Here is a 26,941-nt window from a genome sequence, read left to right on the forward strand (position 1 = left end):
GTTAACCATTGTGCTATCCTAGGCACTTTAACATTGGGAGTTGGGTCATCTAGACCCACTAGACAGTGCGCGGAACCTTTTTTCTTCAATGATTTGTGATCTTCACTGGTGTCCATGGATTACATGAAACCTTTCCACCTTTATCCACCTTTGTCATGGTAGGGAGAACACGTCAATGCAAGGGTGGGGTCATCTAAGATAACACAAGGGTTAAAGCTGTAGCTTAATTATCAGGTATAATCACTTGACTACTCGCATTACTCTCATAGACTAAAGTTCCATTTATCTGGTCCCTGCAAACACAACTCTAAAACCCAGATTTTCCTCTGCCCCTGTGTTGAGTCAGCCTGATCCCACTAAACCTTTTGCACTGGAGGTGGATGCTTCAGACATAGGAGTTGATCTCTAAGGTCTCACATGTGGACCAGAAAATATATACAGAAATCTAAACAAGAAATGCACCTATAAAATCATACAACAAAAATGTATGAACAAAGTTAAGAGAATTTCCAATAAATGTGAATTAGAGATTTTGGGGAAAATAATTAAAACTGAATTATATTCTTTATTTTCAGTAGACAGAAGCTAAAATTGAGCAGTTTATTGTTGGATTCACAAATCTCTGACAAAAAGGCCTGAACACTCCACGAAGATATAGCTCTATCTCCATCTAGTGGTGTCAAAACGAACTGCACCCAGATTCTTTTTTTAATTCTTCTTTCTTTCTCCATCATCTATGGGTACCTCTTAGAAACTAAGTATCAGAATTGATTTTTTTGTTAAATAAATTAGTTTGGTTTCATTAAATCCACTAAAGTAAAACTGTTTACGAGCAAAACAAAAAATGTTTACTCTCAACAGAGCAGTGTAAATCATCCCTGCTTGATATTGGAATATTTCTGCAACAGTCAAGTTCTCTTGAAGCATTCTTTTAAGTATTGAAACAATAAGAAATAAATACTGCCAAAAATTTGTGTCACAAGGCAAGCATTTAAGCTTCTAATCAGCAGAAAAGTGGGCTTTTTAGTGACAAAACTGATGTCACCACAGACCTTAAGAAACTAGAATTTATGGGCACAAATTAATTTAGCAACAAAAAAAATCATAGTTACATTCTTTTGCCTTCTTCAAATTAGATATGTTGTATTTTTTTTAAGTTAAATGCATTCTTGTGATTGAGGAAGAAATTTTGGTCCATCACTGAGCAGCCGGACAAGAAGAGCACAAAGAGGAAGATGTTAAACCATCATGCTGCTTCTGTGAGCTTCAGAGCAACAGTTCCAAAATGTTTCTAGAATACGACAAGAAAGAAAGGACTCAAGAGTTCTCCAAGTTTATTAATATTATTTTCAAAACTAATATAAATCCCACAGAATATGATTCTGGTGCTTTGAAGTCAATAGATGCGTTGATACCTGCTTCAAGTACTGCATTTTAACACTCAATTCAAAAGTTCTTTTTTCTTTTTAACTATTGTTTTTAATAATTCAGAGTGGAAATACTTTGCTTTAGCACACTGTCAAACACTTGAATCCTCTGACCCTTTGCTCTCTTGTGAAAATATATGCAATTTATTCCCCAGTTTTAGTGTTCTTCTGTCTGCAGCGTCCAGCGGACCCTGCAGCTCAACCCCACAGAGAGGAAGAGGAAGGATGGGTAAAAAAGTGGTATGAAGTGTCAGACCAAGCAACGTTATCCGAACTAAAGCTGCACATTTCCCTCTGAACACACACACACGGGATGAATTCATAACTTGGGCCGCTGCCCGTATCAAATGGATTACAAAGACCCCGATTCTCTGGCCGAGATGTGGTCCTTTTAAACACACGTAGGCCTGAGATCACGTCACAGAAAAAGAAACGCCTGTCTGCCGAAGAGGAGATTCACAGCAGTTTACTAACAATCGCTGGGTTGCGAAAGAACAGTCGAGGGAGGATTTGACATTCCTTTTCTTGCTCTCCCAAACACATCAGATGGTGGCAATGACGGTGTTGTGATATACTGAAGGTGCAGGAGGGAGATGGAACGGTGGCAAAAGCAAGTGCATATTCTGGAAGGGAACAATAGAGTTTATTTCCACTTCAGGAATACTGGGTGTGCATTAATACAGCAGCTGATCTGTTAAAATATATCCCTAGTCAGGAATGTCTTGACGTACTTACAAAACGAAACGAAAAAGAAAAAAAAAAAGAAAAAAGAGAAATAAAATTTATTTTTACCAACAATCCACATCTTCTAAAAATAAGCTAATCAATACAATGATTGTTAAAATGAATCCTGCAATGTTTTTTTTTTATGTTTTCTAACTGGAGGTTGACATTCTAGTCTAGTAAAGCAAGGCATTAGGTTTTACAGAAATGCATCTTTACTAGAGCAGCTTCCCTCAACTGCAACTGCGAAAAGCCCAATTATATGTGCAAAGAAATGCATTGCAAGGAAACATGCAAAGAAACAAAACAAATGACACTTGAGGAAACAATTGAAAGCTACATAAAAGCTTTATAAATACAATAAAATCTTTAACCCTTAATGAAGAAGTCTAGCCCGTTGTAGTAATGCGAGAGCCGGCACTCTAGGGGTCAGTGCTTTTTCTGTCAGATGTGGGGTTTTTTTTATACTTTTTTATTTCTCATAGAGTTGCGCAGGTAATTCATGCCATCTTTGGTTGACTGGAGAACTGAAGAGGAAATTAGTATGATCTGAAAATAAATTCTTAAGAATTTTTAAAATGTTAGAACAACAGCATCAACTCTCAGCGGACAGCTGCGCCTCGATGTCCACTCTGCAGATGGGGCACTTCTTATTGGTAAGGAGCCACTGATCCACGCACAGCTGATGGAAGAGGTGCATGCACGGCAAACGTCTGCAGTGGAAACACAAGCGGGAGGGAAGGTCAGCTTTGAAAGGCTTTTCCTGAACTCCTACCAAAAGTGGTGCTGCATTTCTTCACATAGGGATGGTAAAAGCTGGCTGACTGCTCGTCCAAAGAGGTTGCTGCTGTTTAGCATCATATTTGATTAATCTGTCATCAGGCAGTTTATTTGGAGGCTTTTTTTGAATAAAAAAAAAAATATTCTTTAGCTCACTTAAAGTGCCAATTCGTGCAACTTTTGTTTAGCTGATCAGTTCTTGATTGCCATCAAATGTTACACGTGCTCATATTAGGGGCTCTGAGGTAAGTTGAAGCCCTTTTCTTCTAGTGTTCAAAAGAAGCTTTATAAATAAAGTTGATGTTTTTGAATGTGGCTGACCTGTACTTTTGCCTTGTTTTAACCGTTTTACACCAAAGAGGTCGCTGGCCACACCTACATAAGACACGCTCTTTGCCGTAACCATAACTCCTCAACCATTAATGTAATTCAGCCCATTCTAATGTTCAAAATTCCCCAGATTTACGCGGTTAAAGGGTGACGGCAGTCGAAAGAACGTCAACATGGAGCTAAAGCTCCGGTGTTAAAGGGGTAACCAAATCAGAAATGCCAACAACACTGCCAACCAACCAATCAGAAGAGGGGGTTATTTACCTGACATCCTCGCCCTCCTCCAGGATCGACAAGCAGATGGTGCACTTCTCTTCTGTGTCTTCATCTGCACCTTGGTCTTCGTCTTGTTTACCATGCAGCTTTCTCTGCATGAGAGAAACATTTGAAACACGACTTTTAATATGTAGCATCTGTCAGCCAGGCTCCAGATGACTCATTACAGATGGTCGATAATCCTACCAACTCCTTCAAACGGCTCAACTAAATCACTATGGCAACAATACAAATACACAACTTTTCCTGAAGAATATTACTCTAGAGAATTAAATAGATAAAAAGCATTCAAATTTGTTAAAAAAAGAAAAAGTAGACTATCAAATAAAAGAAAAACTTAAATATTGGTGACAGAGAGAATGGTCATTTTGTCCAGAAACTAAAATAAAACAACAAAGACTTTCTACTTGGGGTCTTATGAGTACACAAATAAAAAATAAAAAAAAGTTACTGAAATCAAAAAAGTCTTCCCTGGCCGAATTCCCTGGCCCCCAAGAATAACTATAAAAGCTAACGTACAAGTGAGCAGAGACATTAATCCAAATTGATTTTTTTGTCATTTCTCACCGATTCTGGGGTTGGGTGCATATTTTTCCCAATAGATGCCCAAGCTTCAGGGGTTAACTGTTGGTCAATGTCTCTCTCCAACACCTTCTGTATTGGGTGGCAGGGTGTTAGATTGTTTGTTTAGATACATTTAATTAAAAAAAAAAAACTACGGAGACTTTTCCCCAACAATCAGTTCAAAGCTGCAATCTCTGGTAAAAGACACTACAGTATCATCTAAATTCTGAGAGAACATCAGATGTTTGAAAAGAGCACAAAAGACCAATGTGCACTCTGTCCCAGAATACACTGCAACAGACATGCACAACTACACACAACATGTTCAAAATCCAACGAGGGGGGAATTACCTTTTTGTATTTGTGCGGGTAGGTGCACCTCTCTATGGTTCCCTGAGAGGCTCCTCTGTTGACAGTCCCCAGCCGTTCCTCTAAATGCAGTAGGTCCTGATGCAGGCGGTACGGAAAGACACCATCAGTTTGACAGGAAACCCTTCCCTCTTGGATTTCATCAGCTGAGCATGAACCCAAATCTGTTCTCACTTTCTAAAATGTTCTACTGTTATTAAAACTCATTGATCGACTTTTGGTGTGAGATTTGGTGTGATGCAAATGTGTGAGGGTAAGCCTGCATGCTTAATAACATTAAATGCAAATAAAATATTTATGAAAATGGTGTTGCAATATTTGCGATACTTTTTGTCTCTTCACATAGGACAGAAACAAATCTAAACACAAGAAGCAAAATGAAGAAAAATTCTGTCTGAAAAGTGAATAAATGCTTTATAGTCAGAAATAAATCTGCATTCACATGAAAATATAGTATTTGCTATTAAATGCTCACTGTAAACGTCCAGATTTTAATTATGTGAATAACAAAAAACGGTTATCAAAATTTCAAACCACAAATACAATTGTTTTGTATTGAACAAAAAAACTAAACTCAAATTTTCAGTGTCTTGCTTTCAACCTTCCTTTTATTATTAACAGTTGACTTTTTAGAAATAAATTAGAGTCTCAGAAGGATCCATCAACAGTGTTACCCCACAGGTATTCAACAGTTTATATTTAAGCCCATAACACTCAAGAAATTTGCACCGTGGAGAGCTGCATACTATTCATTTAATGATGGGAGCCTGCATACCGGAAGAAATTTAATTCGGCCATATTTGGCCCACAGGCCGGACTTTGGACATGCCTGTTCGATGCTGCTCTGCGGTGGGATTACTATACTGTTGGATTTTTGTTGTTGTTACAGATAACGTTTTTAACTAAACAAATTTTCACCTTTGTGTAGTTTAAGACACTAGAATATTTTAATAAAACATGTAATAGAAAATCTACGGAAACTGAACCAAACAGGTTAAAATTTAAAACTGAATTGTGACATTTTTCCAAAAATAATTTAAGCAAAATGTATTAATTTAGAAAATTGGCAAAATGGGAAAATTTGATAGCATGATGATGCTATAGATCAGTGAAATGACAGAACATAGTTAGAAGTTTAAATTCTTATTTACATGAACATTTGCATTCGTTTATTAATAATTTTCTAGTTTCACAACTTCTGTCAACTTTGACCTTCAGCAGAAAGACTGAATCACTGCCAACTGTCAACTCTAATCCACAAAAGCTGCTCTACCTGCTTAACTACACACCAGGAAATGACTGACTGAAGCTAGTTTAATCCCATTACATTTGGGCTTTTTCTAACTTTTGCAGTCAGTGAATGTTGGAGCTCTGAGTGAAGGTTGGAGGTCAAATCTGCCATTGTGACTCTAAAACAGCCCAACTATGATCCAAGCCCCGGTTTTTCTACTTCTCAATACTTATCATTTCAAGTAAAACAACAGACTGATTTATATTTTAAGTTTTCTTCAGTTATTTCTGAACAAAATATAAACACAATATGAAATAATTTGTTGAAAAGCTTGTCTTCCTTTTACTATTAAAATTCCATTGGTTTTGTAAATCTATAGAAAATTGGTTTTGCATTTAATTAGATTTGACCCTAATGAACATTTTAGTGTATCTTTGCAAGCACATGGTTATAATTATCATCCCTTTCACCTCTAAGCAAAAGCTCAAGCAATCCAGTAATGTAAGTCAAGTGATATAGAGCTGCGGGATGAAGAAAGCAAAAACTCCCTGCGGCTCCTCATTTGCTCGTGACTTTATGACAAACTTCCTTTTGGAACAACAGAACCAGTTCTCACCTCATATGTTCTTCCAAAGCCAGTCATTCTAGATGAGATGTACCTAATATGCGGGTAGGTCATATCAGAAATGCCAGCGTGCTTTAAAAAAGAGAAAGAAAACACACACAGCACAGAATGAGCTGTGGGAAAACCCTGCAGATGTGGAGTGGACAGATGTGAAAACCTAGTTGGAAAAATGTTTTTAAATGCAGTCTGCTTAAAGTTTCAGGGAAAACGTAAATGTTCTGAAGGTTATAGGACTGCAGAGTAAAATATGTGCTTGAGGTCATGACTGATGTGCTAAAAACACTTGATAAATCACAACTAATTGCTAATGAATATTCATGACTCAGAAAACTATCCTTGAAACTATTCATGTCATAAAAAAAGAGGTCAGTACAATTAGTGTCAGCCAGACTTGATGTATCAATCTGCATACTAATGAGTGTTCTCACCATAACAGAGATAGGAAAGTGGTGCAGCCTTGGTGGGGCATGGTAGTGGGGCAGGTGGGAATGCAGATGCCCTGAAGGGTAAGGGGCCACAGGTACTCCAGCCTCGATGCCAAGCTCCCTGTTGATGAGGAGCCACAATTCACAACTTCATGATGTTTTTATTCATAATACAATCAGCAGCTGATATCAAACCTGAGTTCAAGCTATAAACTACCAACTGACACGCCTCATAGCTGAGAATACTGACCATGCTGTTCTCTGCTCCGGCTGGCGAGGATGGGAAGACATGGTTTGTGGCACATGGATGTGGTGTCCATGGCCATAGTTGGGGTGCATTCTGTGAGGGTGTGGAGGTGGACGCTCGTGTGCTCGTCTGAAAAGACGAAGGGAAACTTAAGTCAAACAAAGACGGCTGTAAAAAACGCCCGACCCCCATGAACCCTAACACTCACGTGGGATGCTGCATCATCCTGCGTCTCTGAACTTCCATCCTCTGAAGCATCTCGTGTTGATGGAGCCTCTGCACCGAAGGTCCCAAAGGTGGCATATGGTGCAATAAGGTCTGGTGGTCTGCGGGAAGGTGCTGGGTGAGTGGGGCACTTGAATTAGAGAGGGGGTGAGTGGTCAGAGCAGTGGGGGGGGCAGGGGGCACAGTGTGACTCGACGGATGGGATGACAGTGGTGTGGGGAAGGTGCGAGGAATCAGAAACCCGCCTTGCTGAGTGGGCTGAGGTGTAAGCTGAGGGTTTCCATGGGAATGAGGGCAAACAGAGGAGGACTGGTGATGCAGTGAGCGTGTCAGAGAGCCATCTGAAACAAACAGAAGAGAGAAAAGTCGCTAAATCCTTCATTTTTAAAAAGATGATGAAAACTGGAAAAATATCATTTCTGTTTTTGATTAAAAAACAAACAATGCTTTTTAAGCATGAGAACTTCACTGTTTGTTGCAGCACACATAAAGAACTACATAAAACTAAAGTTTATCAGATACTCCAGACTGATCTAAACATTTTTAATATATATATCACTGTTTCCAAACTTAATGGAACCAAAGTTAAGGTGTGTTGCAGAAGTTTCTACTCTCTACTACAAGTCTTGAGTTTTAGAAACAACTTCCTCCATCCATCCATCTTCCAAACCCGTTTTGTCCCTTTCAGGGTCACTGCAGGGGCTGCCGAAGCCTAACCCGGCCACTTGTGGACGAAGGCAGGGGACACCCTGGACAGGTTGCCAGTCTGTCGCAGAGCCAGAATCACACACCCTTGAACACTCACATACACACCTAAGGAACAATTCAGAGTCACTAATTAACCTATGAAGCATGTTTTTGGATGGTGGGACAAAGCCGGAGTCCCCGGAGAAAACCCACTCATGCACGGGGAGAACATGCAAAAGTCCCCCCATTGATGTTCTGTTTCAGGTCCCCCAGCCGGGACTTGAACTGGGGACCTTCTTGCTGTGAGGCAAAAGCGCTAACCACTGCCCGAAACAACTTCATTTGATCTGAAATCATAGTGATTGTGTTGTAACCAGGTGGTTTGCTTACAGGTTGGGTGCATGTAATGTCTGCAGGGCTGAGGTTGTGTTTGTGGTTGAGCCACCATGGAGGAGCTGAACGAGTCAACCACAGCAGGCTGGCTTGGGCCTGGGGGGGCATGTGAAACGTAAGCTGGGGGTCGCGATGTGGAGCCTGGGCAGCATGGGTCAAAAGCTGAAGTGCTGCCATGGAAACTCGGACCACCGTTTCCACTGCTTCGAACGCTGCTGTTGCTCAGGTCTACTGGCAGAGTTTGCTGTGGGAGGAAAACAGATGTTAAAGAATAATAAGATTAACTAATAACATGGAGCTTCAAATGTGGTTTTTTTAACTAATTTTTTTCCATGACTAACAATTTAAGTCTGCTTTTAGTGCTCTTAACTATGAAAATAAATGGCAAAAATTTTATATTTGTGTAAAATACATAACCTTCTATAACCTTCTCGCTTGGAGGAACATAAAGCTTAATCTTTAACTAAAGAACATCCTCCATGTGTACGCACGGTACAGTAAAGCCATACCTGGTCATGGTAATGAACGGCATTGTTAGCACTGTTGCTGCCAATTCCAGCGCACGGTGCAGGGAGAGCACCGGGACGCTCCACGGGGCAGCTGGGCTCTATGAAGGGCACGGTGCCTGGGGGCTGTGGAGCAGGATGGTGCACATGGTGGTGAAAGTGATGAGCACTGTTGTGAGTGTGCTGAGAATTGCTCTGCTGAGATGAGGATGCCTGCAAACAGCTGGGATGGGCGTGGCTCAGGGACAGGTGAGCAGGGGAGGGGCCTCCTCCGCATGAGGAGTGCTGCTGACAGCAGGATGGGAGTCTGGGCATTGCCGTGCCTGTGTTGTCTCCTGCTGCTCCAGACAGACTTGCTCTACTGTCATCTGATGAAAGCAAGAAACAGTTGGTAAAAAATTTTTAAAAAACATAACACACCAACAGGTCTTACAGAAGTCTCAGACTTCAATGAGCAAAATATAAAACTAAAGCCTTACAAAAAAAAATCTAAACAAAATGTGCAGTCTTCGTTTTTGGTTTTCTTACCCTCTGCAGATGTGCGAGCAGAACCACTTGGTCTCTGCATGTGCATACTTTCAGGTAGTGAACTAGAGCAACTAGTTGAAGGGCCTGGGGCATCATTGAGCTCTGAGGTAGACGTGTGATGGGAGGACGAAGAAGATGACCTAACTGTTTGAGTGTGAATGCTCCCAGAAGTTGTTGGCACAACAGTAAGGTCTGTAAAGAACGTTTTAGAAAAACGCATTAGCAGCAATCAATGATTCTTGGTGAAGCTGCAATAATGATATTAAAAGAGAATGAATAAATAGAGGTAAAGATGAAAATAACCATTTTCAGAATGACTGCATCAAGCTCCTGTCAACTATAGGGTTTGTCAAGAACAAACCTAAAGTTGTCTGTTTGACATGAGAACACAAAGGAAAATCCACATGACAGCTTTAAACACAGAAGCTCAACTATATTGTTTTACTGATTTTAGGATCAAAATAATTTAGCTATTTGTTTTTAACGGTTATTACTACAATAATTTGCTGCTGGTCTTCTCTGGTTTGTTAGTAGACTGACTGGAAGCACTCTGCATTTAAATCTCAGTTTCAGATCATTTCGTACCTTTTTTCAAGGTTTATTTTCTTATTTTAAATGTTTAATTGTTGCAATAAAGAGTAAGAATGTGTCTTTCTTTTTTGGCAAAAAAATAGAAAGTTCTAACCACAGTTAACTTGTAATAGCACAAACATTTTTTTAAGTATATGATAGATTATTTTATCGAGTTTGGAGCATCTTTGAAGTTTTACTTGTACCATACCTTGTCAAAGGTAACTGTCTGACTAGCAAAAACGTTTCCAGCTTGTAATTTTCTAGGTGCTGCTTGGGAGCTCAATTTTCCGGCATTAAAGCCAGAGAGCCCCCATTTTGACACTTTTTCTGTAGTAGAATAATTGTAGTATCAGCCTGACAATTGTGTACTTCTATGGATATATTTTCCAGTTGACAAGTAACGACTTTGCGCACTGCACTGCGTTAGTACTCCATCTGCTTTTCATATTTACAAATTCACTTTTCTCTCCCTCTCTTTAGGCATGCAAACAGTCTTTGCTCTACATCATGGGCGGATTGGACTTATGACACGGTCAAAGTTAAAAAACAACTTGCTTTTAAAGAAATAACACTATTTTGTAAAAACAAATTTCCTTTTAGTACTTCTACAGTCAACAGTTATTTAGAGGCAAATGTTGACTTAATTTAAAGCTTTCAAATTTTTTGACAAAGGAAATCCTGTCACGGAGCAGACTAAGCCTATTGAAAGCCTGCAAAGGCAGGTTGTGGATTTTTTTCATGCTTGGCAAAGTTTTTACTATGTTCATTATTTTAAGTCCTATATTTTTATCTTATTTTTATTTTATTTTTTTCTATCTCTGGGGAGCACTTTGAGATGCTCTGTAGCATGAAAAGCGCCATATAAATAAAGTTGAATTTGAATTTGAAAAGTAATGTTTAATGTTTAAGTAATGTTTTAGGACAACGTTCTGTTTTGTTTTCCAGCATGACATGGAATGCCCTTGCTATTTTTACCCCACTTGATTCATAATTACCATCTTCATCAACAGTGAGATCCACGACCTCCCCAGCATTCTGACGCAGTGGTTGGATAACTGTGGACAGTCGGTGACGTCCTCGGGGCTCCTGCAGGCGATTCTGAGAGCAACTACTGGGCCAAATTCTGCCAAGACCCCCCAGAGATCGTGACCTGCAGATACACAAAACATGTAACTGTACCACTGGGCCAACATGAGGGTTGGTACAGATGTGTTTGTGTAAAAAGTTAATGCAGTAAATTATGAACAAATCAAGCGCACACAAAAAAAAGTATAAAAGCATTGTACTTAAGTGAGGACAGAATTTCATGCCTGCATGACATAATAAAATGACAAGACAATAAATTGCAGTAATGTTTGCTTTAGGTGGACAAAGATAAAATGAAATCCCTGGCTTCATGATGGTCCCTGCAAAGCTTTTGCCTTGATGAATTGGTTAATGTCAACTGTTTGCTTGTCATCAAAATGCTTTACATTCACTTTAGCTCTAATATTATTTTTTTTCCCCTTTTTAATGTATTTTTGACTTATATTACTGCTCTGTCTTTGGTATTTTTCTCTGCTTTTTTTTTTTTTAATTTTCTCTCTCAAAGGCTCCTATCGCTCTACTCCTTGGCCTTTGAGACTGAAGTGAGAAACAAGAGAATAGTCACATTTCCCCCAACGGTGCCGTAAAGATCAGAGAGAAGAGGAAGGAGCTCAAGGGACGAGAGGCTGTGGGAGTGTCGTAAAGCTGGATGCCATGGAGCTTTGTAGCTTTGGGATTTTACTGGTAAGCGAGAGTCCTTACAAATCTACAGCAGAGATGAGGAACAACACGTACCTGGGGAGCCAAAGCACAACCCTGCTTCTTCCCGTTTGTGATCAATTCATTTGTAATCTTGGTCTGCTGTCATTTTCACTATCGTTTTATAGATGCTGTAAAAACTGCTGGCGAGTCAAGTGACCTGGAAGCTATGAGTTGATTCTTTAAATCCCCACTTTTGTTTTTTAGTCAGTTTATGCAGAGAAACCTAGTAAGACTGTCTAAAACTGACACAAAAAATGTGCAAAACTTGCAAGAAGCTGTTGGAGTCACTTTACTAGAACTGGCACGCTGTAAGGTTCTGAATAAAAATGAAGGATATAAAGACAGATGTTACTTTTTAAGTCTTCTGCATCACACCTTGTGCTATTTATAAGACAAGATAATACTTTATTCATTCTAGGAGGTGAAACTTCTTTGTTTTTAGCAGCTGTACATAAATGGGCAGGACAGAACATAGAATCAGCAGCATATCATAGTAACCATTGTGCTATCTTAGATGACTCCACCCTTGCATTGAGGTGTTGTCCCTACCATGACAAAGGTGGATAAAGGTGGAAAGATTTCATGTAATCCATGGACACAAGTGAGGTTCACAAATCATTGAAGAAAAAAGGTTCAGCGCACTGTCTAGTGGGTCTAGATGACCCAACTCCCAACGTTAAAGTGCCTAGGATAGCACAAAGGGATATTATGGAGCACAAAAAGAGAGAAAAAAAACAGACAATGCAATGCAATAAAGAAGTGCTACAAGATAATACTACACTATCTGACAAGTACACAAATACAACGTTGGTCAAATGATTGGTTAGATTTGATTGAAATGGCTAATCAGTATTATTTTCATATATCAGTATTTTTTTAAATACGGATGTATCCATTAGGGAGGGATTCTTGTAAAAGAATAAAATGTTTGTGAACAGTTGGGGTGTTTTCGATTGCATACATATGAAGGTAATGACAGGAATCAACACAATGGATTGCTGTATTGATATAGCACAGATGATGCTAGCTCTTAACAGCAGCAAAAATTGTGGATATTGGTGTATTTTGAAAAGACAGTGGCACTCTAGGGGGTAAAAAGTATGGTCTGACCAAATTTCTTTATTTGTTAACAAAGACCTCCCGTTTGTTTAAGTTCATTTGTTTGCGGTTCTTTCAATTGGAACACTGATGCTGACTTAAAAAGGTCAAGTCGGGGCTTCAATCTTAACATTTATTTTGGAATTTATTTTCTTTTGTTGCTTTACTCTTCTTTTATAAATAAAATAATAAAAATGGCCAAGGCTTCTCATCAAAATCCATCTGTATTTTATCACAATGCAACATCAAATTTAATTTTTGCTACATCCCTAGAAAAAAGTAAGGAATCCATTACAAACTGACTGTGGTTAATTTACTAATGGATAAAAGTAATAGTTTTAGTCACATTCAACAGATAATGCGCAAAGCAGCAAATGCCTTTTCTTGCTACCGTTTGTGATAAGCCAGACTCCAAAGTGATCAAACAGCCAGCTTCCAACTCAGTTTCCTGTCAACTACAGAGCACAACCCAAGTGGAAATAAGAGCAAAGCCTAGTTTCAGACCTCAATGATTGCCAGCGTAAATATACACTTCAAATACAAATCAGCACCTAGCAGTAAATAAGTGTTTCAAAGCTAGCTGTCAAACAGTGGCAGCCTCAACACTGGTGCATTTCGAATGCGTCTCAGAACCACAATGTTCCACTGCAAAGATCTGCATCCACTCCACAGAACCAAAAACACTTCCCACACAACCAACATGTCTCCCTCATTTCTCTTTGCTGTCAGTATAACTGTACTGGTTCAACGCTTGTGTCCTGCTGTACACAATTATCACAGCTTTGCTCTTTAACCTGACCCGTTCTGACGACAGCTCCCATCATGTGAGCGTAAACAGATTCAATCCACTTGTTTCTAGATGTTAGGAACCCCAAAGGCTGAGTGACTGGATGCATCCAGAAACTGGTTTTAGAAAATGAAATTGTTAAATCTTATCCAAGTCTGTTAACAATATGAAATTAAATTTATACACAAAAATATTTAATACGCAAGCATACAGATGTAGATCATATTGACCATAATGTCTTCTCTGAACTCTTATTGCTATGGTGGGATTAAAATCTTTAGTGTGAGCATGTCAGGGTTCTCATAGCTTCTGTCGGACAACAGATACCGTTCTGTTTGTAGGGCTGCACGATGTTAGGAAAACTTGCTATGTGCAAGATTGGTAATCAACATTGCAATGACTTGCAAAACATCACCTTGTTGTAAAACTACTAATACATCATTTCCATTTCACTGCAATGCTTTTATTTAAATAAATTCGACAGAAATTCAATTTCACTCCAAATGACCCACCTCTACATAGAAGGCGGACATCTATCATGAAAGAGGTCGTTCCAATGGGTCAGATGCGTAAAGGGCTCTTTTTACTTTGTTAAATACTTAAAGATGGATTAATCGGTCTGAATCAATCCAAGCTTAATAAATCAATAATCGCTAAATAAAAGTAGAGATAGATATTTTATGCTCTCTTTTCCAGAGATCTAACGCATAACAGCAGTAAAGCCAAAGTCTCCTAGCTTGATGCTAACGTATAATGGAATTTCCCATAGTACAGTTGATGCTAACGCTTGTTCGACCTAAACATACTTTGCTAACTAAATGAACAGTTTTATACACTCAGCTATGAATTTTCCAAACTCTTTTTAACAGTAACCATTTGTGGTCTAAAGCGCCGTTTTTTGCTCAAATCTTCTGAAATACAGTGTAATGCTATAGCGCAAGCTTCACCTTGGGGTCAAACTGTAACGCCCTCCAGGAGAGGCAGAACATAATGATCTGCACATTTTTTTGTTTTTTTTTGTTTTGTTTTTTGTTGGAGCTTCTCCTTTTGGGAAATCCTGTAACACTGTGGTTTATTATATCACTAATAAATTTTACAGTATGTGAACTGTGTCAGAAAAATATAAATATATCTTCAAAACTTATACATATTTATATACAAATATGTCTAAATGTGTCTAAACCATGCAAATTCAAAATGGAATCGAATTGAGTAAACCAAAAAAAATCGTGAATCGAATTAATTCAGGCTCTGTTAAACTGAATCGGTTCTGGAAATTATTGGTGATACCCAGCTTTAACTTCAAGCTACATTTAATGTAACCATTTATCACAATTCACGCCGCTTTTTTAATATGTGTATTGCACAGGCTGATATCGCGGTCACGATAAATTTCTGCGTAGGCCGAATTGTTTGACTGAAAACTCACAGCTTTGTGTGAAAGCAGGTATTGAGTCAGAGGACTGGGAGAGTGTGTGAGTGGAGGAGAGACTACGGTAAATGGCAGCTACCTCTCTTCTGGGTTGATCCCAGGGAGCAGCATTTGACACCAGGGATGTGTTGCTAATTAAGCAGACCTGGGATTATTTTGTAAATATCTGTTTACCACTACGATCCCTTAAGGGAGAGGAGACGCCAGCAAAGAGGAAAACAGTATATTATAAATATGATCACTATGGGAATGGCTGGCATGGCAAAGTTGAGGTTTTGCCAAACCCAAGAAATGTGAGCCACATACCCCTGGGACAGAAGGAGATAATGGTTACATAGTGTGGAAATGTGAAGAACAACCAATAGTAGGGAAAACCTGGATGGGAGTTTTTAAATTGAAAGGTAAGTCTACTGTGTAAGGAGAGGTAACACCATTTTGGAATGATTTAAATATATAAATATTTTTTAATATATGATAAAATTACAAGGTTTTTTAACTCTACTAACACGAGTGCACTACAGTGACAAACAGAATCAGGGCAGAGGTCGATCAAAACTTTTTTTCTCTAATTGATCTGTGTCAGCTGAATTATCCATGTTTACAGATACCCATTGTGCTCTGGGTGAGCCACCTCCAAATTCAGCCAACGCTGCACTGCTAAAGCTCTGGAATATTCTCCTTTAGAACTGATTTGCTAGTTAGTGACATGTTGAGCTGCTCTGACAAACAACATCCACCAGTTCATATTTACTCATTTCAGCTGGCATGTTTTTACTGAGTTCTCTGCATGAGAGAATGAATAAATAAAAATTGGACAACAACTTTAGCCTCAGCCTTGTGATGAGGTGGGGAGAATCCAGTGGTTTTCCAAAATGAAACTTATTTTATAAATCAGATTATAAATAAAATGGAAAAAACGTTGATTGTGTTTTTTTTCTCTGTGGCCCAGTACCCTTGGTCCCATGGACCAGTCCATTTAGCATCATAAATTAACTAAAAAACACGTCTGAACTGTGGAAGGAAGCCAGAGTCTAGAGAAAAACCAACACAAGTACAAGTAGAACACGCAAACACCACACAGAAAAGTCAAAGCCAGGTTTAAAACCAGGGCCTTCACGCTGTGAGGTGACAGTGCCAACCACTATACAACCGTGCAGACCAATAATAAAAAAATATATATATTTTAAAAATCCTTTCTATGTTATGTTTTTACATTGTTTAAGCAACTCATTTGGTAACCAACCCACTGGAAGTAAAACCAAAGACATCACTGCTTCTTCTCCTGGCATTCAGTCTTCCCACTCTGCTTTACCATCCGCTCTTTTAACATAATGACTGGATACATTTTTCCATAGAAGAGCAAAATAGAAAGCCAACAACCAGTTAAGCAATGATGAATGCATTTTAGAAATGGCTTTAAGACATCACCAATGAACTAAAGGGGTATATATTATTGTAGCAACAAGAGACACAAAAAGGGAAGCACTGGAAAGTAAACGGTGAGCCAAAGGGTTGGTGAATACTTCAAATGAGAACCCTTCTCTTTAAGATGAATCAGTATAGTGTTTATTGAGGCTAAAAGTTCTTTAAAGAAAGATTCCACAACTAAAACCAATGAAAATGAGTGCCGTTAACAACAACGCTATATTGATAAAATGGTAACAAATCTGAATATTGTTATACTTTTATTAGCTTTTACAAACAAATAATCTGATCTTATTTTTTTGTTGATTGTATGCATTTATTGATGCCATATTTTGCAATACTCTTAGACATGCCAGTCCACAGTCTGTTATTCTGAAGCCTTTCCTTTAATACAGTCAAAAAACCAAGGCACTGTAGCTACCACGAGAATCGTGTCAAACTTTTTTTTCCAATGGTAGTTCTTGAAAAAGTCAAATTATGTAGTAGTGATTTAATTTTCCTTACTCGTTTTACTCTTTTGTGTCAACACAGAAAAAGGTTGGTAGTTGTATGGTCTTAAAACATTGTCATTTAAGGCTTAAAGAGATGGAGATGGAATAGCCCACTTCACATTAGCCGGTACCAGGGGTAGGTTTGTCACTGGACCACAACAGCTACTGACTTTACTGACAGTTGGAGACATACAACGGGGTCAAAATAAGTGAATAAGCAACAATTGGAATCACACTGAAGTTGCATTTCAGGAATGTTGCAAAGGCTCCTGGGAAATATTGGGATTATGTCCATTTTGCCAGTGTCTTTTTACGCCACTAATTTAACTTCCCAATGAAGAGTATCAATTCTGCTAATCCTAATCTGATCCCTAAACATGTGGAAGACTAACCGCTTTTTACTGCAAAGAGGAAGTCATAAGGAAAAAGTTTAGCCATACATGATCTTGGACTTCTGCTAATACCCAACATACTAAACTATTCTGAGATTGAAGAAACTGGAATAAAATACAAAGACATATTAAGTAATATTTTGTTGCCGAGCTTGATATTGATGAGGTGTTTTATCGATTAATATAAAAGGATTAAGCGCCTACCTGAATCCATCTCCGACTGTGACGATCTCCACCTCACTATCGGTTGAGGTGACGTTGATCTCCTCGCTTGCAGGAATGGTAGTTGGAGGGGCTGGAGACGCCTCAATCACCACCACATCCTCATCCAAAGTCCCTGAAAAAAATGAATAGAAGGCAGCATATCTTAGATTAACTGTAGATGATCATCTGCTTTTACAATCTGTAAAAAAAAAGTACTTAATCGTAACAAAACTAAAAACCTTTTTTAATCAACATTGGACTTTTTTGAAACCGTAACCTCATGGAATGAGTATTTTATCGAGCACAACAGCTTTAATCAAAATACCAGCTAAAATCTCTGCACAGGATGATGTTTGTTCCAAACTATAGATATGTTAGAGACTTTAAATTCTTTATTTGTTAGGAACCCTAAAGATCACACCACTTTTAGCTCTGCGTGGCTACAGTTTAAGGCCTGCTTCTAATTACTGCAATACTTTCTAAGTGAGAACTGCTGACTTATTCATTAGGTGTATGAGTCAAACGTCTCCCACATGGTTAAACCTTCCTTGTAAATCTCTTTCTGTTTATTGCAGTTTTTCTACTGTATCTTTACTATCTTGTATTTTGAAAGCAATGCACACTGAACTGTATCAATGAGGTGAAACGAAGAAACATTTCCTGACATCTCCAAGGATTAAGCAAATATGATTTAGCATCAAGAAAAATTCAACCAAGAAAGAAATTTGTGTGCACTGTTTAAGCATCAGTGAAGATCTCAAAGAGACTCGTTCATGCAACCCATGCTGGTCCTGTGTGACTTCTTCACTAACTGTCTCTTGAGAGCTGCTGCTTAGCACCCTCTGCAAGTCTAGCGGTCTGCACAAAAACAACACCTCTCTTCAAGTTGGTAGAGACCTTGAAACACAAGTAATACATTTAATGTAAAGAATAGGCAACTTTTTTTGTTTTCTTTCCCCCTTTTTTTTAGGATTAGGATTTTTTCTCAAAAATCAAGTGTTAATGATGCTGCCAATTTGATCAAATCAACTATTTTAAGTGTTACTTATACAAACCATCAGTTTTTGTTGTTTTTATGTTATTTTTTCTCCAACCACACCACAATAATCCTGCATTATTGCTAGCTAGTACTGACTTCCCATTTTACCAAGTCTCACAGACAAGAGAAGACTGTTTCCAAACCACACTGTATCACCAGTTCAGCAATGGACATTTCGAGGGCAGGTGTCATCACTTGTCTCTATGCTTTCCTCTGTTGTAAACACATGTCTTCTTTTTCCTTTGAGACCTGACGTTTCTATGTAAAGGCTGCTTTGAGTTTGGGTTCCCTCCCAACTGCCTCCAACCACAGATACACAACAACTAACTTTCCATTCTCCCTTCGGACCACAGTGGCAAAACATATTATTGAGGTTAAATGGTTACATGGGAGATAGTCTGAGCTGGGGGGGGGGGGGGGGGGGGGAGTACTTTCTCCAGTTCACAACAAAGCAGTTGTGCTGTAATCTGAAAGTGCTCACGTCTGTTGTTCCAACAAATAGAGGGATAAATTCTATTAGCACATGGATGTAGAGCGCTGAACATTACTAGACAAGATCTTGAAACATGAGCTGTGTCTTAAAAGGTTAAATCGGTTAGTGGAAGCAATGACTCCATAAACCCAGATGAAATCAGCCCAACTTTTGTAAACCTTCACAGGATGAATAACTCTGGCTACTGTCTCCTGACCTTCTTTCTTTTTATTAATTATTTGCAAGACCTTTCTGTTTTATTAATAAACACTAAACTTGAGCAAACTTCTCTTCATCCTCTTCTCAGGCTAAAAATATCCTCCCAACTCTAGAAGATTCACTTTCGGAATATAAGTCATCAATGTTCATCTGATAGTCATCATTGGAAATTAATATGACTGAACATGATTGTCTCACTATTACAACATTTTTAAAAATATGGACACTTAATAAACAGTACATTTGGAATGTCATATTTACTTGAAAATAACCTCAACAGTATGGAAGCGATTTTGTAGCATAATTAAAATTAAAAGTCAAAACCAGAAAAGCTTGTTCATTTACAATATAAAGCTGCATTTTTTGACTCAAAATTAAAATGAAAAAGCAATCCACCAAAATGTTTTTTTCATTTTCTTCTTCAACACTGCTTATTCTTTCACATAAATAAAATGATAATGAAAATGGTATTTGAAATTTCATTTTCAAAAAGTTCTCTAGTAAAAGTGTAGCAAAATTCATTTAGAAATGTCATTTTGAAAATGAAATCTAAATAAATTTTATATATAATAAATTTTATAAATCTATTTTATAAATATAAATGAGATGAGAACTCTGCTCTAATAGGGTGAGACTTTTACACTGAGAGTTGATTGTTGAATTGTCAGTTGTAATACATGCCTCCATTGTTTTGTTTTTTAACAATTTAAAGACATGTTTGTATCACCATTTTCTCCCTTCAATTGTGTCACATAAGGCCAAAATGGCAACAATTATGGAGCTGGCCTCAAATCGACCCATATATAAAGCTTTGGGTCACACGATCACAGGGATCATCAATGTTAATAAACGTGTCTATGGTCTAAACCAGTGCAACAAAACAAAGACTATATGTCAGCCTTCTGCTTTCAATAAAAGTTTTTACCTCAAACAAGTAAACCTAAGCCTTCCTCTGTGCTGTACAACAACATTAAGTGAATTCATAACAAAGAAAGCAAAACTGTTATAGAGTGGAAGTTTAGAGTTACCTGTGGTTACAGTGGCACTGTTGGGCTGGCTACTGGTGCTGCTGACGTCAACATAGAGTTCATCTTCTGCCTCAGTAGAAGAAGGGGAGGACGAGTCGCTGCTTATCTCTTCACTGGAACTACTGGTGCTATGAAGCAGAGCATATTTCCTACTAGCAATCACTTCCCGTTTCTTCCTCTGCAGCAGCAGTCGTTCCTTTTGTTTCTGAGTCCGCTGGCCCTCTCCAGAAGCCGCCTTCACAAAGCGTTTCCTATGCACTGGCCGCCGGCTGCTCTGACAAGGCCGTTTCAGCAGCATGGGCTCAGCCTCGGACCTCATCCATTTATGAGCGCGGTTCCCCCGAGTTCGACCCAAATTAGGACGCAGGCCAACTCCAGCACCTCCTCCTGCTGTTAGGGCAGAAGCCTTCCGTTGCCCCCCTGTTGCTCCAGCTTCCCCTTCATCGTCAGAGCTCAGAGTGTCCGAGTCCCCAAACCGCAGGCTAGATGATGGGGATGAAGCACAGTCACTAAAAGAGGACTCGTGGTTGTGTTCATCCTCGCTTGGATTTAAAAGTTCTACTCTGGGACGTTGAGGGGCCAATGAGCTCTCACTGATGTGGCCCTCCTTTAGCGAGCAGTCCGATGGCCCTGCCTGTTGGCCTCTCCTTTTTCTGCGCCCAAGAAGGGTGCGCTCGGAGTCTCTGCGGGCCCCTGTGTCTCTCAGGGGACGATGCCTGGATTCACATAGGGTTTCAAAGTCGCTGCCCGCCTTTCCAATCACCTCCATGTTGTTAGCAAAGCTCTTAGCTCCCTCAATGGGTTCTGGGTTTACCAGCGGCTCCTTTAGGTGTTCTTGTCGACCGGCAGTCACAGGCGGCACCTCGCTCTTCATGTTGGCACGTCTGTCCTCACCAGGCAAACAAACAGGGCACTCAGACTAATGCATAGGCTTCTGCCCGCTGCATCTCACAAAACCTAGAAGAAGAAAAAGAGCAATCATTTTAGTGATAAAAAAACTCCCCAAAAACTGAAAAAAAACATTAATAGATGCCTGACCCAAAAACTAAATAAACCCTACAATCGTAGCAATTTTACAATTATACTGCTGAAAATTCCCTCATAAACAAATCAGTAAAAAGTCATCCATGCTTAATTTAAATGTCTGATAAAGTAGAAGCACAAATATCAAATCATTTGAACTTTTCAAATGAAAATGCAGCTTCTTTGATTTATAAGTGAATTCCAGCACCATGACACGTATTATAAAATGTGTGCATGCAGCCAACATAGGAAACAATCTATTTACACTCTTTACAGGTAAAAAGGCAACAACATACTTCATGGGCAGGAACTTGTTTTTTTTTGGTTTTCTGTTATTCAAGTCCACACCTGCAAAATGATAAAGGTAATCCAGACAACATTTTTTTAAGAGTAAAAAAATGAGCTGTTTATTTACAATCATTAATTTGAGATTTTTTCTTTGACACTAGGTTTTTGATAGTTATTAATTCTTTATAGGAACTAAAAATCAACACAATACTTTGTGACTTAAATTAACATAAAAAACTTGTTTCTGCACACTAAGAATTTTTGATTCAAATCTGTCTAATAGAGACAAAAAAATTGGCTGAGTCAAATGTGACAGATGAATCAATGTGACTTAGCTTTAGGCAACTGATAAATGAAATGTAATATTTTAATACTTAATTGTAAAACTTTGAGACAGTTTGAAATGTTATTAGATCCAATAATTGTGTCCTGAGAGAAAAAGGTTTTAGGGTTTAAGAGGGGAACGGTTTAATTTTTAAATAATTATGTTAGGAGGCTAAAAACACTAAACATAACCTTTCCATTTTACACGCACGCTAGTTCGTTGGTATCCTAAAATGTTGATCTCAGAGATCCCAAATGTGCTTTCGGAAAGCTCATGGCTGACTTTTTGTTTTGCCAGCCAAAAGTGGTGTTAACACTGACAGCGATTACAATGCTGGGAACTTGTCCTTCCAAGTTGGCAAGGGAAAAAAAGTTTCAATGCCAACGGCTGACAGACAATAAAAGACAGTCTCTTCTGATCAAATACATCAGTTCAATTACTGCAGAAAACGTCAAGTGATGTTTATGGTTCACTGTTGACGTTTTAACGTGACATCAACTGCTGTGGAGTTGATGTCAATGCAAAAGAACCTGTGAGACACAAAACACTTCAGCTGGATCTCATCCAAAAAAAGTCTTCAAAAGCAAACCAAGCAGACTCCTCAGAAAGATCTCAGCTCAGATCTGAACCACTAGCTGGCTCTGTACTACCCTGTCATTTTAACTTTACTCAATGAAACTTCTACCAGTTTATTGTTATACTGCTAACCAATGTTTCTACACGAAAACTGACAGTGTTCAATAAAAGGAAATGGGGGAAAAAATGACTAAAGCAATACCCACAGTATTTTCAGGTCCTAATAGAAAATTATTTAAAGACCTGCTCTGATGAAAATGGTGTTTTTGGTGATAATGTGTTGTTCTGCCATTTTTCTCATGATGGAGAACATATATAAAGAAAAGGAAGTGCAGAATTGCATTTCTGAGTATTTCTTTAGTCAAACTGTTGTGAATCAGGACCAGACAAAAAAAATGATGTTGGAAAAAGCTTGTAGCTATGACACAGAACCTACGACAAGCCACAAGCTCCATGCTCCACCTTATTCTGATGCTACATTCACGGCAGGTATGTCTTCCAAAATACGCAATACGCGTTTTCATGAAATCACGTTCAGTCCATGGTATTCACATCAGACAAGCATCATCTGAGTATCATGTAATTCCGGCTGGGCATAAACCACAATTATTGATTTCTCCTCCATGATCACGTTTAGAATGCTTGGCACATCGTGTTTTGAAAATGACGCTCCCCACACATCACCACCAAATCCGAGTCTCTGGTTGGTCAAAGTTTAGCTGTATGATGTTCAAGCAGTGGAAGGTTCAGATGAATGAACTTTCAGCGTGCGTTCCGGGAGCCCATTGACGGTATATTATAACTGGACGAATGGCGTGTGACATCACCCATAGAAAATGCTTTGATTCTGGTTCCAACCAATGAAGTCAATTCAATTGCCATTTTTCCCTTAATGTGTCCGCCGCCGTGTTGGAACCAGACTGCAAGAGCAAGAATAGCCATTCAAACATTCTGAATGAGTAATAGCTGTTTATTTCTTAAAATAAATTTATGGGATTTTGGCTTTTTGGGACCAGCGGGTACTTCCTATTTGGAACGCACAGGGGGGAGGGATTGTTCAGCTGTTTACAGGCTTTTACATAGACTTTTCCTCGAAAGTGGCTGTCTGAACGTGAGTTGACGCAGTCGGTGTGACTGTAGCTTCATGCATCCCACTGTGGACGATTTGATTCGTGAACGTCTTTGTTTTCTTCGTCTGAGCCGACATCCGGCTCAAAACGGTACGACTGGATAGCTCCAATATTGTTCACCATTTTTGTTGCACTAGTAATGTTATGTTGGGGGTGTGAGGGGCCGTAAGCTAGCCAGAGAGGGTATGGGGGGAGACTTACGGAGCGCTGACAATCCAGGCCACTATTCAGAGGTGAATTATTGATGAATTGTTGCTGCTCTGCAGAAACTATGTCCTAGAAAATGACACAGGTTATAGGATTTTGCCTAAAAACAGCATAATTATAATATAGGCTCTTTGAAAATAGATCAAAAGATGATTGGAGTGGGACTTTAAATATAGGTTCCAGCTTTAAAATAGTACAAGTTAGCATTTTTAATTGGCACAACCTCAGTACTACAAGAGGATCTCAAATCTCATTTGTCAGACGTTTCTGGTCCGCATTGATATGTTGGACTTGCACATTAAGTGGATGTTTTCTCAGTTCATTTAGTTAGTAAATACATTCACTTCACCTAAAGATGAGACCCCCCCCCCCCCCCTCAAAGCTGTAAAAATGGCAAGTTAAGTGAATTAAATCATGAAGCATATCACACACAGCTCTCTTAAAAGCAAAGTTGTAGGAGAGAAATGCGAAATGCCAGAGAAAAAGCTGCGCAATGACAGGCATGGAGCCGAGGGCCTCAGAGAGGAACCCTCAAGGGGAAAACTAAACATCGATGCAGAATAACCGGGTGTTTTTATATTTGCCTTATGCGCAAATACGAGCGGATAACTTTGAACAAGTTGGACATGCTACTGTCACATCAAGTCGGCCTTGCCAACGTAACATTTTGGTGTCACTGAAGTGGCACAAGTACAGCAGCTCCTGAGCTGAGCTCTGCCGTCCGACCGCTTCTGTCTGTGCAGCAAAATAAAATGACCAAGTGCAAGTCCTCTGATGAGGCGAGCAAAACGCCAATGGAACCGGACTGACATCGAGCTGAAAGCAAAGGCTTTGCATAGTTTCTACAACGCTAAACAATTCTAATAAGCCAGCTGTCCGTATGTATGTCTGTGTCCCACAAACGTTGCTAAAGTGACTGAGGCCAAAGTGATGTTATATCAAAATAACTAGGATACATATAAGCATAGTTATTCATTAATATTAAATTATTCGATATATCGGGTGTATGTCCAAATGAAGAACATGAAGAATATTTCAGACAGAAGACAACAAAGACACCACGTACTATAGTCTAAGACCTTGTTTTAAAAATATGTCATCATCTTTTTTTCTCTGTCTCTCATTTAAAGATGTAAAATCCCAAAGGAAAGCTGTGGCTAACGTTAAGAGCAGATTTGTTTGTAAATATGTTGACTCTTCCTGCATTACGATGCGCCAACAAAGAAATCGCAGCCAGAGGAAGGCAGTGGCTGGGATTGTGAAACTGACAACAGTCCCAACCAGAGCCGAGAAACAAAATCAGGCAACGGGGCCTGGGTAGCGGCGAGCTAAGCTAAGGCTAGCTGCACTCCACTGGTCAAATATTCGACTATATTGAGTAATTCTGATCTATTAAAAGCTTCTGACAACCTCAAAAATATGCTATAACCTCTCTATCATGTTTTTGTCTTAGAAAATAGAAGTGGCTCACTGTTTGCCCTCGACGAAGTTCCATTCCAGCCTTGCGAGACATTCACTGTTGTTTACCCAGCAGGTTGTCTGCTGGAAGGCTACGGCTAAAGCCTCTGCGTTTCCCGCACAGCCGCACGGGGGCGTCAGAGATCCCAACCTGCGAGCAGAATTTTTACGACGCTTTGCGACAGTTCGTCTCCTTTCTTTCTCTATTTTAAAACAGTCCCGAATGGTTACGGTACATACACCGATACGATAGCTAATATTTGCATTCAGAGAATTTTTGTTTATTATTTTTTTTTCCAAGAGAAAAAAAATCTTATATTTCTTAAAATAAAATAACTGAAGTCTTTATACGTATCATTGATTTCAATGGACGTCGTCCATGTACAATACCACAGCACCCTCTAGTGGATCAATTTGAAATAAACAACAACAAAAAATAACACAACTCCCTAATTTATTTGGATTGATGGTTTATTACAAACTAAATGAAATTATCAGATTTTAAGATAATGTCATATTATGGAATGTTTACCTGGAGAAAATTAGATTTTTAATTTTATGCCAAATATCTTTCCTACCAACAACAGTTAATACTGTTTGTCAATTGGAAATCAGAGTCAGCTTGCAAGATAAATAAATTATATGTTTTCATGGGAATTCTTTCTCAGAGAACGTTTCTTTTATCATTAAAATTTATCATAAACATCTCTTGTACACAACATATTAATAAATATGCGGTTGACAGACTTATGATCAAATTTGATAAATTTGGGAAAAACAAAACCGTAGAACACATTTGTAACTATGACGACATGTAAATATTTTATAATCTAAGGGCAATTCCTTAAGTAAATCCTAACTTCCATAAAAAAAAAAAATTACTTTTTATGTCTCTAAAGGGTTTTTTGTGAAGGTGCCTTAACAATAATGGATCCCATGTCAGTGTGGAATCAAGTCTTCCGTTATCCTGTATATTCTGTATCACAATTTTGCTTTTTTTTTTTAGTCTTTTCATTTCCTATGCTGCTTCTACTTAATCAGTGCAGTCTGTCAGTTGTAATTGTTATAGTGAATGGAGCACATTCAACATCAACAAACCATGGTTCACTGCTAAGCTGAGGCAACTACGTCAGGACAAAGAAGAGGCCTACAGGAGTGGTGATTGGGACCGGTACAAGGAAGCCAAGAATAAGCTGACAAAGGAGATCAAGGCCACAAAGAGGACCTACACTGCAAAGTTGACATACTAGTTTTCTGCCAACGACTCTACTGCAGTTTGGAAAGGCCTGCTGACCATCACCAACTACCGGAGACCATCCCCCCGCCCCTCAGACAGTTACCACCTTGCTGAGGAGCTTAACGACTTCTACTAAAGGTTTGAAAGAATTTAACCGTCCCCCTCAGCCATCATTTCCATCACACAGGATCGACCTGCAATCCCAACCTCCCCCACACCTGCCCCTCATCTGCACGGAGGATCTGTGAACGAGATGTGCGCCAACAGTTCCAGAAGCAGAAGATCAGAAAAGCTCCAGGCCCCGATGGAGTCTCTCCCTCCTGCCTGAAAGTCTGTGCTGACCTGCTAGCTCCCATCTTCACCAGGATCTTCAACAGCTCCCTGGAGATGTGTGTGGTCCCTGCTTGTCTCAA

The 26,941-nt window shown here is 39.0% G+C and overlaps 1 protein-coding gene across 2 annotated transcripts; it reads right to left on the reverse strand.

Annotated features, from left to right (window-relative positions):
• Window positions 1–1,317: 1,317 nt before the first annotated feature.
• Window positions 1,318–25,694, reverse strand: rnf111 (ring finger protein 111). Of its 2 annotated transcripts, XM_011491267.4 has the most exons (15): window positions 25,305–25,694; window positions 20,285–21,241; window positions 17,527–17,659; window positions 10,905–11,059; window positions 9,337–9,528; window positions 8,812–9,176; window positions 8,300–8,546; window positions 7,206–7,563; window positions 7,001–7,126; window positions 6,754–6,871; window positions 6,317–6,397; window positions 4,452–4,547; window positions 4,104–4,190; window positions 3,525–3,628; window positions 1,318–2,863 (listed from the first exon to the last, which is right to left on the reverse strand). In XM_011491267.4, exons 2-15 carry the CDS (start codon window positions 21,156–21,158, stop codon window positions 2,746–2,748), a joined length of 3,054 nt encoding a protein of 1,017 aa, XP_011489569.1. In that variant the 5' UTR covers window positions 21,159–21,241; window positions 25,305–25,694; the 3' UTR covers window positions 1,318–2,745. The 2 variants fall into 2 exon arrangements, with proteins under 2 accessions (XP_011489569.1, XP_011489574.1); XM_011491272.4 differs by lacking the exon at window positions 4,104–4,190.
• Window positions 25,695–26,941: the final 1,247 nt, after the last annotated feature.

Source organism: Oryzias latipes, chromosome 3, assembly GCF_053564925.1.
Source record: "Oryzias latipes strain Hd-rR chromosome 3, Olatipes_Hd-rR_3.1".
In the NCBI taxonomy this organism is placed as follows: Eukaryota; Metazoa; Chordata; class Actinopteri; order Beloniformes; family Adrianichthyidae; genus Oryzias; species Oryzias latipes.